General features: G+C 40.0%; 1 protein-coding gene across 2 annotated transcripts in view; it reads left to right on the forward strand.

The window, feature by feature from the left end:
* The window catches only part of Pus7 (pseudouridine synthase 7), a 47,210-nt gene that overhangs the window by 5,100 nt on the left and 26,898 nt on the right, over positions 1-15,212 (forward strand). The window contains exons 2-6 of one of the 2 annotated variants that reach the window (XM_052720325.1): positions 1,439-1,857; positions 4,145-4,229; positions 4,342-4,443; positions 8,232-8,376; positions 14,379-14,396. In XM_052720325.1, coding sequence (XP_052576285.1) covers positions 1,472-1,857; positions 4,145-4,229; positions 4,342-4,443; positions 8,232-8,376; positions 14,379-14,396 — 736 coding nt within the window. In that variant the 5' untranslated portion in view covers positions 1,439-1,471. The remainder of the gene's footprint in view (positions 1-1,438; positions 1,858-4,144; positions 4,230-4,341; positions 4,444-8,231; positions 8,377-14,378; positions 14,397-15,212) is intronic. The other variant, XM_052720326.1, reaches the window with a different exon arrangement.

Here is a 15,212-nt window from a genome sequence, read left to right on the forward strand (position 1 = left end):
TATCCCAGGCTGGCCTCGAACTCCTGGTCCTTCAATTTCTACCTCTCAAGTGCTGAGGCTACAGATGTATACCATCATACCCGGATGACTTTATTGGTATTATACAACAGTACTCCATAACTCTTGGTATGGTGTGAGTGTGCTTTCATTTATATACTACTGTATTTTATCAGTTTTGAAAAGATGATGCACATGCCTGGAACAAAGTTATAATAGAACAGTGGTGGTATTCAATGAAAGCACACTGCTAGCACTTAACCACCTCAGTCCTCACCTAGAAGTAATCACCTTTTGCAGTTCCTAGTCAGTTGTATCTACACATTATTCAGCTTATTTTTAATTTGTTTTATGTGCATACATGTGTGTCTGTTTATGTATATGTGTGTATACAGGTAGCTTCAGACACCAGAACAGAGCATTGGATCCCCAAGAACTCGAATTACAGGCAGTTGTACGCCTACTACATGCAGGTGCTAGGAACTGAACATGGATCTTCTGAAAGAGCAACAAGTACCCTTGACTTCTGAGACATCCCTTCACCCCCTGAATTTATATTCTGTTTGGTTTGGGTTTGTTTTGTTTTAGTTTTTAAATGTTTATGTATGAGAGTTTGACTTGCATATATATATGTGCACCACGTGCATGTCTAGTTTCTGCAGAGGCCAAAAGAAAGCGTCAGATCCCTTGAAACAAATTAGGGATGGTTGTGAGCCACCATGTGAGTGGGTATCAGGAACCAAACCCAGGTCCTCTGCAAGAGCAACAAATACTATTAACTACTGAACCATCTTGCTAGCCCCTCTCTAAATTATTTTCTTAAGCTAAATCCCTAAAAAAAAAACATATTTCTGGCTTAAAACTACATATGTTTTTTTTAAGTTTTTTATCTGTTGGTTTGTTGAGGTAGGGTTCTTCTGTAACCCTGACTGGCCTGAAATTCACAGAAATCCACCTGATCTGCCTTCCAAATACTAGGATTAAAGGCATGTGCCACTGCACCTGGTTATATTCGTGAGACTATTGGTACCAACTGTTGTACTATGTTTTCTGTTTCTAGGCTTTTGAGTGTATGCCTTTATCAGAATTACTTATTTTCTCATTAAAAAGATACTTTCATGTTTTATTTATATGAATGTGTGTCAGTGAATGCTATGTGTATGTGATGCCTTAGAAGACCAGAAGAGAGCATTTAATCCCCTAGAGCTAGACTGGCAGGTCCAGTGAGCCACCTGATATAGGTGTTGGGATCCAAACTTGGGTTCTCTGAAAGATCAGCAAGCTTCTTAAACCATTAAGCCATCTTTCCACACCCCTGATAATTATTTTAATAAATGATTTTTTAAGGATCCTCTGAACAAGGTTCACTGTGCCTCTGTTTACCAAAACTAGCTTCTTTATGGGAGATTGTTAACTTCTACTCTTTTCTCCTCTCTGAAAGGTCCTCTTAAATGTTTTTTTTGGAGCCTTAAAGATGGAAATGACAAGCATGTCCCTGAAACGTGGGTGCCTTGTTGTGGAAGATAATGATGGCGTGGCCCTGCAGGAGGAGACAAAGAAACAGAAGGTCTCAGAGTGCTATCTGACCAACAGTCAGGATGGGGTAGAAAATGACGGTCTACACAGCAGTGAGGATGAGCCTGGACCTCCAGAAGTTGAAGGTGCCAAGAAAGATGAAAAGAATTCCAGTGCTCAGGTGCGAGAGGAGGAAGAGGAGGAAGATGGTCTTTCAGAGACAGGGGAAGAGGAGGAGCCCGAGAGTTTTGCAGATATGATGAAGCATGGGCTCACAGAACTTGATGTAGGCATCACGAAGTTTGTGAGCCCTCATGAGGGCTTCTCAGGGATCTTAAAAGAAAGGTGAGTTTAGTAAACATGTTTGTTTTAGTTGTGTTAATACTTTCCTTCAGAAAGAAATCAGCAATATAGTCTTTTGTTTAGCTTTCTCTGTTTTTCTCTATTCAAGCCCCAGGATTTAGGCATGCTAGCGAAGCTCCACTAACTGAGCTACAGTCCCGCTCTTCCATTTTCCTTTTCTTTGTTCCCTCTTTGTTTTTTAAGAAAATCTTTTGCTGTTTGTTTTTTTTGAGGCAGTGTCTCTCTAAGTAGCCCAGGTTAACCCAGAAGTTGTCATGAACTCTCAATCCTCAGACTCTTGAGTGTTAGAAATTTGGGGATATGCCTTCACACCCAACTTTCCTTGTATTTTTCTTTTTTCTTTGTATAATTTATTTATTTTTATTTTGTGTACATTGGTGTTTTGCCTGTATGAATATCTATGTGAGGGTGTCCCCTAGAATTGAAGTTACTGACAGTTGTAAGCTGCCTTATGGGTGCTGGGAATTGAACCCGGGTCCTTTGGAAGAGCAGCCAGTGCTCTTAACCGCTGAGCCATCTCTCCAACCCCTCAATTTAGTTTTCTAAACCCAAGGATTGTTTACATTTCTGATCAAAAAAGGGACAGAGTGGGGAGAGCTGCCTAAGTAAATAGTCTTGGATTCTGAACATGTTTGCTTTCTGTGGTCCTGTGTTTTGAACCTAAAGCCTCATGCACACTAGGCAAACACTCTTACTATACTGTACCCATTATAGTTCTTGCTTTCTTCCTGTTTCTCCTGTTTCTTTTGCCTTTTCTCTTGTTCTTTCTTGACAGAATCTTGCTCCTTAATCAGTTTGGCCTTTAATTCACAATCTGGCTTATGATGAATTCTTATTTCTTATCAAGGAGAGATTTTTCCTAGAACTGTTTAAATAAACATAATTTCCCAGTGATGCATATTGTTAGTGTGTGGGGGTATGGTATTTGTTTTGTTAAATTCTTTTAGACATTTTCAAGGTATTTTTTTTTCTTGCTGAATTCATCTTATAATCTTAAGTTGTTTTATCTGAATAAACCATATTTTTCAGTAGGAACTAGAAGTTGTTTGGAGCCAGGAAAATTTGGATATGACTCTGTTCAGCTACTTAATAGTTAGCTGAGGCTCCTGAGCCTCAGTATCCACATCCACAAGATGGATACCAGTGTCACTGTGGAAGTTGTTAAGAGGATGTTAAGTGTGATAATAGAAAAAAGCTTTCACAGTAGCTTATGACAGACTTACTGGGTTCTGATTTAATTATTTAGTTTGTTTTTTTGGGGGGGGGTTCTTTTTTCTTTTTTTTTCCGAGACAGGATTTCTCCGTAGCTTTGGAGCCTGTCCTGGACTAGCTCTGTAGACCAGGCTGGCCTCAAACTCACAGAGATCCACCTGCCTCTGCCTCCCAAGTGCTGGGATTACAGGCGTGTGCCACCCCCCCCCCCCCCCCCCCACCACCACCACCACCCCCCCCACCCCACCCCCCCCCCCCCCCACCCCCCCCCCCCGGCAACTATTTAGTTTTAATTAATTGACTCTATTTATGACTTAATTTAAGATAGACTGTATAACCTTAGATAGACTGTATAACCTTAGATGTATGCATGTATATGTGGAAGCCCTCCTCAGTCACTCCCCACATAATTATTTTTAAAGATTGATTTTATGTGTATGGTGTGAGTGTCTGTATGTGTTTATCTGCACCGTGTGTGTGTAGTGCCCAAGGAGGCTAGAAAAGGGCATCAGGTCCACTGGAACTGATTTTACAGTTACAAGCACTTGTGGACTGCCATGTGGTTACTGGGAACCAAAACCCATGTTCTCTGCAAGGGCAGCCAGTGCACTTAACCATTGAGCTATCTCTTCAGTTCTTCTGCATTGGTTTTCTGAAACAGTCTTAAAACCTGGGACTCGCCAATTCATATAGACTGGCAGGTCAGCAGGCTCCAGGGATCCTCTTGTCTCTGCCTTCCCAACAGATTACAAACATGGGCACCCACATGTGGCTTTTTCACATGGGTGCTGAGGATCAAACTCAAGTCTTCATCCATGCTTGCTACTCAAGCACTATACTAATGGAGCCATAAACATTGATGGCTTTCATTTTGCATTTGTTAATATTTTCTATAATAATATTTCAGAAACTTAGGTATGAAACTATATGTGTTTCAGTGTTCATTAAAATAAGAGATTTTCTTTAAATCTCTTATTTAGAATGAGTAAAGTTTGTCCTAAAATTAGTAGAAAGTAAAATGCTCACTTCTTAAAAACTTTGGTTTTCTCTTCATTAGATATTCTGACTTTGTTGTTCATGAAATTGGAAAAGATGGACGGATCAGCCATTTGGATGACTTATCTGTTCCAATGGACAAGGAGGTAGAAATCTTTCTAGAAAAATCCACCTGTTGTATATAGTAGCTCTTCCTAAAGATCCTAGAAAGGTAGTTTTACTGTCTCTGTGTGACTTACTTGCTTTCTGTGGTTAAAGGACCCTCCAGAAGAAGCGCTCACTGTTTTGACAGCTGAGGACAAGCAGCAGTTGGAGGAGCTCCAGCTTTTCAAAAATAAAGAAACCAGTGTTGCCATTGAGGTAAGCAGTGCAAGAGGGAGCTTGGGTTTGTGTGCTTCCTTCAGGGTGCATGTTCATAAGTTACCACAGAAGAGCTAGCTGTGTTTAACAAAAAGGTGGCTTGTCCTATTGATCTCAAAGGGCAGTCTACTAGTTTTAGTTTTACTTTGTTTAAATCAGGATAAATAATCAATTTCAACATAAATATATCAAGGAAAGGTTTGTTTGTTTTGTTCTTATTGAAACAGGGTCTCATAGTCTAGGCTGAACTTGTTTCCTCCTATCTCCATCTTGCAAATGCTGAGATTACAATGTATGCCGGCACACCCAGCTTGTGTTTTTTGAGACCATATAGCCTATCCTGGCCTCAGACTCTTATATGGCCAAGGATGACCTCAAACTCTTGATCCTCCTGCCTCTATCTTCCAAGGCAAGGTTACAGGTTTATACCACCATACCTGACTATTGTACCTTTTTCTTTTATGTGTGAGAGCACAGGTGGATAGGTGCATGTGAAGGCCAGGGGACAACCTTGGGTGTCCTTCCTCAGGAGCCATCTACCTTGATTTCTGAGACAGTCTCTCACTTGGCCTAGAATTCATCCAGTTAGCCCTGTCTGCCTCACAGGTGAGTCCCAGGAAGCTGCCTCTCTTTGCCTCCCCAGTGCTGGGATTGCAGGTGTGGATCACCATGCCCAGCTCTTTAGTATGGGTTCTGGAAGTCCAGCTAAGGATGTGATTGCTTGGCAAGCCCTATACTAAGTTATCTCCTCAGTCCCTCAGGTTATACCTCGGCACAGGTTTATTGCCCCAATCAGAAGTTACAGAAACAAGCCCCCTTTATGTACTCTCTGTTTTCCACAGCTTACTTAGTTTTAGCCTTGCTATTCTTTTTTAAATAGTCTCATAAATTGAGTTCTATATCCCCTCCCCCCCCCCTTCTTTTTTGGTTTTTTGAGACAGGGTTTCTTTGTAGCCTTGACTGTCCTGGAACTCACTCTGTAAACTAGGCTGGCCTTGAACTCCAGAGATCCACCTGCCTCTGCCTCCTGAGCACTGGGATTAAAGGCGTGCTCTACCACACCTAGCTCTATATCTTCTTTATATCACCAACAAAAATAATGTTTTTCATTGTTGAAAGGGCACCAGGCTTGGCAGAATTCTCTCTAGAAACAGCTCTCTTTAGTTCCGTTACACATGCATCAACCTGTGTTGTCCACACATTCTTGCACTTACCTCCTTAACACAGAGTAAGTCATTTAAAAAAAAAAAAAAGCTCCTGGGTTGGTTGTTTGGCGTGTGTTCTGTTTCTCAAAATAGTGTCTTAACCTTGTCACACCATCACAGGCCTGGATTTCAGCACTTAGGTAATGAAGGCAGGAGAATCAGGAGTTCCAAGAATAGCTGGGACTAAATATCATCCTGTCTGGAAAAAAATGTTTGTTTTGAGACAACCTGGAACTCTCTATGTAGACCATATTGGCCTTGAACTCACAGAGATCTGACTGCCTCTGCCTCTGCCTCCTGAGTGTTAGAATTAAAGACACCATCACATTTGTCAAAAAACATCTTTTAAATTAAATTTGGAATTCTTTTTCTTTTCCGTTTTTTCGAGACAGGGTTTCTCTGTAACTTTGGAGCCTGTCCTGGACTAGCTCTGTAGACCAGGCTGGCCTTGAACTCACAGAGATCCGCCTGGCTCTGCCTCCCGAGTGCTGGGATTAAAAGTGTGTGCCACCATCGCCTGGCGAAATCTTTTTTTTAATTGTCATCAATAGTAAGTAGTTTCTTCAGCTTCTTTGGGTCTTGCCCCTGTCCTCTCCTCCCTTCCCCTTTTCTCACACGGCCATGACCAACAGTGACTGCCAGAGTCAGGCCATAGGCAGTGGGGGGAGGGGTTGCCTATGTTTTTAAGTATGGATTTAAGAATTGTCTAGAAGAGCAGTTAAGGCTAGAGAGATGTCCACAGCAGTTAAGACCAGTTGTTTTTGCAGAGGACCTGAGTTCAATTCCCAGCACCCACGTGGTAGCTCACAGCTGTCTGAAACTCCAGTTCCAGGCAATCCAATGCCTTCCTCTGACCTTCTCTGGCACCAGCCACACATGTGGTACAAATACATACCTGCAGGCAAAACACACTCATGAAATAAAAATAAATACATTTTTAAAAAGAAAAAAGAAAGAGTTGTCTGTAAGGACAATTAAAGATAGAGTACAAGTTTCCCTGAATGTGTAATATAGTGTTGTATCACCCTGTGTACATTTCCCACGTGTGACAGACTAACTCTTATCCTGACAGCTATGTTGTCTGCTAACTGTTTTAACTTTTTTTCTTTTTCTTTTACTTATGTTTATGGGTGTTTTACCTGCATGATATATGCTTGTGTCCCACTTATGTTCCTGGTGCACAAGGAGGCCAGAAGGGTGTCTCAGATCACCTGGAACTGGAGTTAAAGGCAGTTGTGAGCTGCCATGTGGGTGCTGGGAATAGGAACCAGGTCTTCTGGGAGGACATCCAGATCTCTTACCTGCTGAGCTATTTATTTATTTATTTATTTACTTACTTATTTTAAGATTTATTTATTTATTGTATATACAGCATGTATGACTGCAGACCAGAAGACGGCACCAGATCTCATTACAGATGGTTGTGAGCCACCATGTAGTTGCTGGGAATTGAACTCAGGACCTCTGGAAGAGCAATCAGTGCTCTTATCCTCTGAGCTATTTCTATAGCCCCCCCAGTTTTAACCTTTAAAGGGCATAAATTATAGGCAAGTTACCTTAGCTATTAAATTAAGAGGAAATACTTTTTTGTTTTAGTATTTGTTTATTTTATATAATAAGTGTCTTGTCTACCTGTATGTCTATGTACCACCTGCATGCCTGGTACCCAAGGAAGTCAAAAGAGAGTGTTAAATTCTCCTGGAACTAGACTTAGTGATGGTTATAACCTGCCACTTGTTGCTGGGAACCAACCCAGGTCCTCTGCAAGAGGTCAAGTGGCCCAGTTAACATATTACACTATCAGCATTTTTAAGATAATGAATTAGAAAATTCCTGTGCACTGAATACAGCATCATCATGTTTTGAAAAATCTTTTTTTTTTTTATAATGTGGCATATCCAGCCATTTGTGCTATTGAATAGAGGTAAAATCTGTTTCTTAGTGTGAGAAACGTTGAAAGCTGACAAAAAGTTGTTTGAATGATAAGTTTAAATTTTCTTTATGTTGGTTTTCTTAATTGTGTTAGATTTTTCCCCATAAAATAATTTAATATAAAATAAAGTTCAGTAGGAGACACTTGTGGGCTGAGTTGCCAGAGGTATTAACTTTCTGATACCCCGAAGGCTTGTCTGTCAGCTTCTTGCTCTGGGACTCCCTATGCTTTTTGTCTAGAAAAGATACCAAAAGCAACTTCTGTGGGTGATCACAGGGCTTGACTGCTTCGTTTCAAATCCAGCTCTCATACCTTCCCATTATGTAACTTCAAATATATTCTGTGATTTCCCTGCACCTCATTCTCATCTCCATATATGGCACAATGGTGGGTTAACAGGGAGCTTACGAGGATTAAAGAAAAAGATGAATCTGAAGTGCTTGTGTAGTGTCTGGAGATGGATATGCTCTGTCCACAAGCCCTTGGGATCATCAATATCAGGCAGCTGGAAAATGTTTTCTGAAATAATAGCCAAGCATTCTTGTTGACTTTTGCATAGTTGATGAAATGAGCCATGTCTTCACTGATTCACTGTGTTATTTTCCTATTTAATACTTGTTAGAGTAATAGCTGTCATCTGTTTTTAATAGGTCATTGAGGACACCAAAGAAAAAAGAACCATCATGCATCAAGCTATTAAATCTCTCTTCCCAGGATTAGAGACAAAAACAGAGGATAGAGAAGGCAGGAAATACATCGTAGCCTACCATGCAGCTGGCAAAAAGGCTTTGGCAAGTAAGTATAACATTGGCCCTCTTTCTCGTTTCAGGAAAGCAGGAGGGGCAGGACCTCCCACTCCCACCTCCCACTTCCTTGCCTTGCCTAGTCACATCATGGGCTGCCTTGACATTGTACAGAGAGGGTCATGTCACTCTTTCAGAGGGTCAATAGTCATTTTAAATGTAGAACAATCCTGCACTGTCTGGTAGGCATTCAGCCTTGTATGTGAGTGAAGATTTACAAAAATTATAGTGGCGCCTGAGAGACTCCTGTTCAGTGAAGACCACCGTGGGCTGACTGCCAGTTTGAGAAGAAAGTGGAAAGATTATTGCTCACTGTGTGGTGTTTTTTTTTTTTTTTTTAATATTTGTTTACTTATTAGGTATACAGCGTTCTATCTGCGTGCATGCCAGAGGGATCAGATCTCATTATAGATACTTGTAAACCACCATGTGGTTGCTGGGAATTGAACTCAGGACTTCTGGAAGAACAGGCAGTGCTCTTAACCTTCTGAGCCATCTCTCCAGCCCCTCACGGTGTTTTCTTAAAGAAAGAAGAAATATTCAGATGAACAGAAATGCCGACCTCCCCTTCCAGAGGCATATTTCCTGTTCTGCTTCCCAAACATGGGTATCTTGACTCACATACATAAAACATGGGGTTTTAAGAAGTTGACTCTTCATCTGAGTCTGTCTTTTGTTTTTTATTGTTTGGTCAAGGTGAATACATTGTCAGTCACTTTGATGTTTATGTTCTCATGTTTTATACAACTATGAGAATTCCTATTTGTCTCTGACCCTAAGAAAAATTAGATATTTCTTGTTTTTCCCATCAAATCAGTACTTACATTTTCCATGAAAATTATAACAGAAGACAGTTATTCTTCATTCTCCTCCCCTATCAGTATCTGGTGCTACATGTCTCAAGTTCTCCCCTGTTAGCAGTCAGTTATTTCAAAGTACATGTGTCACAGCAAACCCACAGAATGATGTCATAAGACACTTGAACACATTAGGACACTGTCAGTATCCCTAAATGAATTTGAGAGAGTGTAGTATATGAATGACGACTCCATGTTTGTAATGATGCTTCCAATGAAATGAAAGGGCTTAAGAAAAAAGCAAGGTTGACCACCTGAAAAAAAAAATCAAACAGAAATAAGAAGCTTTGAGTAGTTGGAGAGGAAAAGGTAGAGATCTGAGGCTAATTCTTTACTGATACAAAAACAAAAAAAAAAAAAAAAAAAAAAAAAACAAAGCTGGGCTTGATGTCACCTTCCTGTAATGGCAGGAGGATCTACCTGTTGCTGTTTGATTCTGTAATGTCTAGGTCACAGTGTAAAGTAGTATCTTAGCATCCCTCTGTCAGCCAAGGTCACAAAGGAGTCAGTGCCAAGGGAAGTATTTTCAGCGACTGTGTTCCTGTATTTTCAGTTTTCCAAGGGCAGTATGTTACTATTTATTCTAGATGAAGGACAAAAGGTGATTTATCACATACAATCATGGGCATATTGGCTCTTAATTTTCTCATGGATGCATTTGGGGAGGCTGCAGTTGATCAGTATTTGGTCAACAACCACTCTCCAGAGAAGAAAAGCAAGCTCTTATTCTGCTAGTGTGGTCATGAAGATGCAGATTCTAAAAGGCACAAACTTTTTTTGATTAGTTGCCTCTTGAAAATGACCTTCATTTCTTAAGTAATGCTATATTTTGTGTAAGGAGGAAGTAGCCTTCATAGTTTGTCCCATCTTTTCCTTTAGGTAACAGTGCCACATCTTGTTCTGTTTACATCTGGATTTTCTGTACTTATGTCATAGCCACCTTTTTTGTGTATTTTTGAGACAGGGTCTTACTATGTAGCCCTGGCTGGCTTTGAACTCACTATATAAATCTCTCTGGTCTCAAACTCAGAGGTCCACTTGTCTGCCTCCCAGGTGCTAAGATTAAAGGTCTGTGACACCACACCCATCTCTCTCTCTCTCTCTCTCTCTCTCTCTCTCTCTCTCTCTCTCTCTCTCTCTCTCTCTCTGTGTGTGTGTGTGTGTGTGTGTGTGTGTGTGTGTGTGTGTGTGTGTGTGTGTGTAATTTTCTTAAGATTTTATAAATGAATTATGTGACACAAAGCACCTCCTCCCTGTTTTTCTTTCAAAGAAGCAGATTGGAATGGCATTTTCCCAGAGACCTGAACCTCTTGGGTTTGAGGGTTAGGGCATGTAGTCAAAGTTGGGCTCAAAGTTTTCTTCCACCTCCTCACAAAGGCTGTTGTTCTCTAGCTGAGACAGTCACTTGGGAGGCTGCATTCAGCCTTTTCTCATCCAATTCTCCTGCCCCAAGCTGAGAGTGGCCTAAAGGAAAAGTCACCAAGAAATCGGGAGAACAAATATCTGGAGGCTGATTCATGGCCCTGAAAATGGAGCCCAGTGCCAATGACAGTGTGTTCTCCTGGGCCCCTTAACATTTTGACGTAGTATAATAGCCTTTAAAGCTTTGCAGTTTATGTTTTGAAGCTCATCCACTGTCAAACACTGGTATAAGTTGTTATTTGTGGATTATATATTATTAAGCAAATTTATAGCATTCCTTTTTTATTTTTATTTATTTGTTTTAAAGTGTCATGTAGCCCAGCCTGGTCTCAAACTCACTATGTAGTGACCTTGAACTTCTGATCCTTCTGATCTCACTTCTGCCTCTCAAGTGCTGGGATTATAGTTGTCCACCACCACATCCAATTTTTTTTTTCTGGTTTTTTGAGGCAAGATTTCTCTGGGTAGCCCTGGTTGTCCTGGAACTCACAGGTTTCTGTAATTGTATACCCACAGAGTTTAACATTTGCCTTTGAAAGATGCTAATGAATTGGTAGATAATTTAAAGGAGCTCTTTCTTTGTTTATCTCTTTTTTTGTGTGTTTGGGGTGTTGAGACAGTGTTTCTATGTGTATCCCTGGCTGTCTTAGAACTTGCTTTGTAGAACAGACTGGCCTTGAACTCACAGAGATCTGCCTGCCTCTGCCTCCCAAGTGCTAGGATTAAAGGTGTGCACCACCACCACCCAGCCAAGATTTACAGGATTCTTATACTTTCCCCAAATAGAGATATGCTATGTGAAACATAGGCATGTTAACTTCTGAATCATAGTACCCAGTATCAGAAATAACCAGCCATTAAATCTCAGGCATTTTATGATAAACCAGTCTAAAAAGGACACATTATATAAAATTTACCATGCTTGGGATATATAATTATTACAACATTGTACAAGCAGGAAATACATTGATATTTTGAGATTATATACATCCTAACTGCTTTCAAGAACTTGTTTTTAACCACAAACTTAAAAAAAGAAATCTGGGGCTGGCCACGGTAGCATATTTCTATCATCTCAGTCCTCAAGAGGCAAAGGAATCGTGAATTCATGGCTAACCTAAGCTACATAGTCCAAAAGGGCTACTGCCTCTGGGAGGAAAAACCTATTTTATGATATATACAAATTCTTGTACTTTTTGAAATAAATGATTCCCAGGCAAGGTCTCTAGTCCTGGGACTCTGCCTACCAAGGAAAGGGGCACTGACATAAAGACTTCCTGGGACAGACTCCACAAAGGAAAGAATCCCAGAGATCTCAGTGGGAAGTGCTCCAGACTTGAGATAGGGACTCAAACATTTGCCTGTCACAAGGAATCACTAATGTCTGTTTCCTTAAGTAGTTGGGTATTAGAATGATGAGACTGGAAATGAGTTTACACCGTAGGTTGAAACAGAAGGCAGTATATACAGAGTGCTTTTTAAATTAAGCAGTGAAGCAAAGAGAAAGGGGGAAAATATAGTAAGGAGAAGAAGAAACTTGCTTGACTTTGACGATAGTAGAGCCATGAATTTATTTATATATGAAGTGAAAGGGCCTGAGAAAGGGTAAGAGTGGAAGTGTCAGGACAGCAGGGATGACAGTGGATGGAGCAGGATACCGAGAAAGCTGAAAGGTTGGTATGTGGGATGCTTTAATGAAGAGGACCTTGAGTAAGCAGAAAGAATGTCCTACATGCACCCCATCATGTCATCTAACTCAAGCCACCTACATCTTTCCTTCCTTATTCACTGTAACCTCGAGGCATGGTTACCCTTGTTAACTGGTTTCCTTCTGTGTAGGTCTGGACTGCAATGTCATACCTTCTGAAGGTAGAACCAAACTTCTTGAAATAGGAAGGGCATTACCAGCCTTAGAATTCTTTGCAAATATGTTATAAATTGGAGTGCCTCAAAAATAGGTGAAAGTCATCCTAACTTCACTCAACTTGAAAGCTAAGTGTACATTACATAGTATTCTCAGAGGCTGGAGTTTTTAGTTTTTGCTTATTCAGAATATTTCCAGTGCAAGTGTTGTACTCTTGTATATTGAATATTCTTAGAAAGTGAATATTTATGTTTGTTAGTTTGTTGCAGAGGTCATTGAATTCATGTTCTGTGCTTGGGTTTCCTAATAGGAAGTACATGCTTGTGAGCCAAATTCACTGGTTTGTCCTGGTTTCTGTTAAGGAAAGATAACATTTAGGTTTTCAGTCTTGGGGCTGTATTTATTTCTTGCCTTTGTACTTACATGTAACTGCTAAAAACCAGAAGTTAAAATGTATAGCCACACTTCACCATCTTGTGTCATACTTGATTATTTTAGCTTTTTTTTTTTTTTTTTAAGATTTATTTATTTATTATGTATAATGTATCCCTGCAGGCCAGAAAGAGGGCACCAGATCTCATTACAGATGGTTGTGAGCCATCATGTGGTTGCTGGGAATTGAACTCAGGACCTTTGGAAGAGCAAGCAGTGCCCTTAACCTCTGAGCCATTTCTCCAGCCCTATTTTAGCTTTTTATTGTGGACATTTTCAACTCTGTGCCCAGATAGAGAAGGTAGTTCTGTTTCTCCTTCAAGATGACCGACATTCTGTTGTTTCTGTTTAGTCCATTATACCCCCACCCATCCTTACACTTTTTTCCTTTTGGGAGCATTTTAAAATAAATTAATATAACATCTCATTTTGTTCATAAATTCTTCAGTATCTACTTACCAAACGAGGACTAAAATCCCAAACCATTCAATAAGATCAAAATGACTTCCTGACTACTACCCAGCACAGGCTTAGTTCTCCCTAGATTTCTCAGAACTCTTCAATTCACACAGCTTGTTCAAGATGATGGTAAAGGAAGGACAGAGCATTGTGTTCATTGGACATGTCTCCTAAATCTTTCCTTCTGTAAGTTGGTGGATAGAGAAAAGTTCTCTAATAATCATTCAGTAGCGTTCAGGTTTTTTTGTGGGTTTTTTGTTGTTGTTGTTGTTTTGTTTTTCTTGTTTTTGTTTTGTTTTGTTTTGGTGGGTACATGGGGATTGTTGTTTCAAGACAGGGTTTCTCTGTGTAACAGCCCTGTCTGTCCTGGACCTCACTCTCTAGACCAGGCTGGCCTCAAACTCACAGAGATCCTCCTGCCTCTGCCTCCCAAGTGCTAGGATTAAAGGTGTGTGCCACCACCACCTAGCTGATTTGAAAGATTTTTACATTTCAATGCAGGAAACTTCTAAAACACACACCAAAAAAGGCATGAAGCAAAACAGCAGTTGTATTCTCATCACAATAGTCACACGCAGTGTTTCAAACATGTCTTGATATATTTATGAAAAAAAACGTCTATTAAAGAAGCAGCATTCAGTTCTAGTCATGAGAATTTGCTATATCCCATGGGTACAGACACAGCTTAGAGGATGAACTGACATGCCCATTGTGAAGATAATGAGACAAGAAGGCTGTGCCTAGAGGGGAGTTTTCCTATTTGTTCACTGTTTGCCTCTACAACATCCTATTGTTGATGTCTCAATGACTGTTGACCTACCACATAATTACCAAGTGCTGTAGAAGTCTTCAGTATGCCCTTACCATGCGATCATGTGCATGTTCACCTCTAAAGCACTTTAACAGTATTATAAATTAAACATTGCTCTCTTGTGCTCTTTATGCTGTGCATCTGGACAGAGGTCAGAACTGCAGCAGGTAAGAGTGATTGGTATTTCGTGTAGACAAGATGAAATACCAATGTTGTCATAAGTGCTGAGTACATATAACTTTGCTTAAGTGGTAATGATCTGGAAGAAAAAAACGAAAAAGATATTTCCATTCACAGCCCTAAGGAAATTGTAAGAACTTCACACCAAGAGCTATATTTTTCTATACATGACAGAAAACTCACATTCATCAAGAAGGAAATTGATTTTCTAGGCATATACATACTGTGATGGTTTTCTGAGGTGGGTTACTACTTCTCTACATTGCTTGATGGTTCTTTACATCGTACATGAAATCACTAACCTGTTATCAAGAAGTGCTTGCGCTTGACAAAGCCAGATGACCGGTTACCTTCAGTTCCAGGAAGAAGAAGCCTCTGAAGATTCCTAAGTTTGTGTGAAAAGACTTTTTTAAGAACAGTTTTCAAAACAAGAGGATTCTTTCTAGTTGATTGTGCAAAATACTTTTTCATAATTTTTCTTTCATGGAGTTTTTATGTCAGTGAAACCAGATATGCTCCTTGAAAAACAGCCTACCTCTGTGTCATATAGGACTCATGGATATTTGCAGGATCTGCAAATTGTAGCTGTAGCTTATTTTTTTCAGAGTCCTAATTTCTTTACTCTGAGCATTTTTAATCTAAATCTTGTTTAAAATGTGTTTCTAGATTGTAATATAATTGAAGTATTCAATTAAAAGAAAAGTTTTAACAGAGTATCCCAAGTCATAGACTGTATCTATCCCCAAAGAGTTGAGCAGTCATGGTACACTAACTCAGAAGGTAGCATTTAACATGGCTTAAGT

The sequence above is a fragment of the Peromyscus californicus genome, unplaced genomic scaffold (genome assembly GCF_007827085.1).
Source record: "Peromyscus californicus insignis strain IS unplaced genomic scaffold, ASM782708v3 Scaffold_6__1_contigs__length_162567912, whole genome shotgun sequence".
NCBI lineage: Eukaryota > Metazoa > Chordata > Mammalia > Rodentia > Cricetidae > Peromyscus > Peromyscus californicus.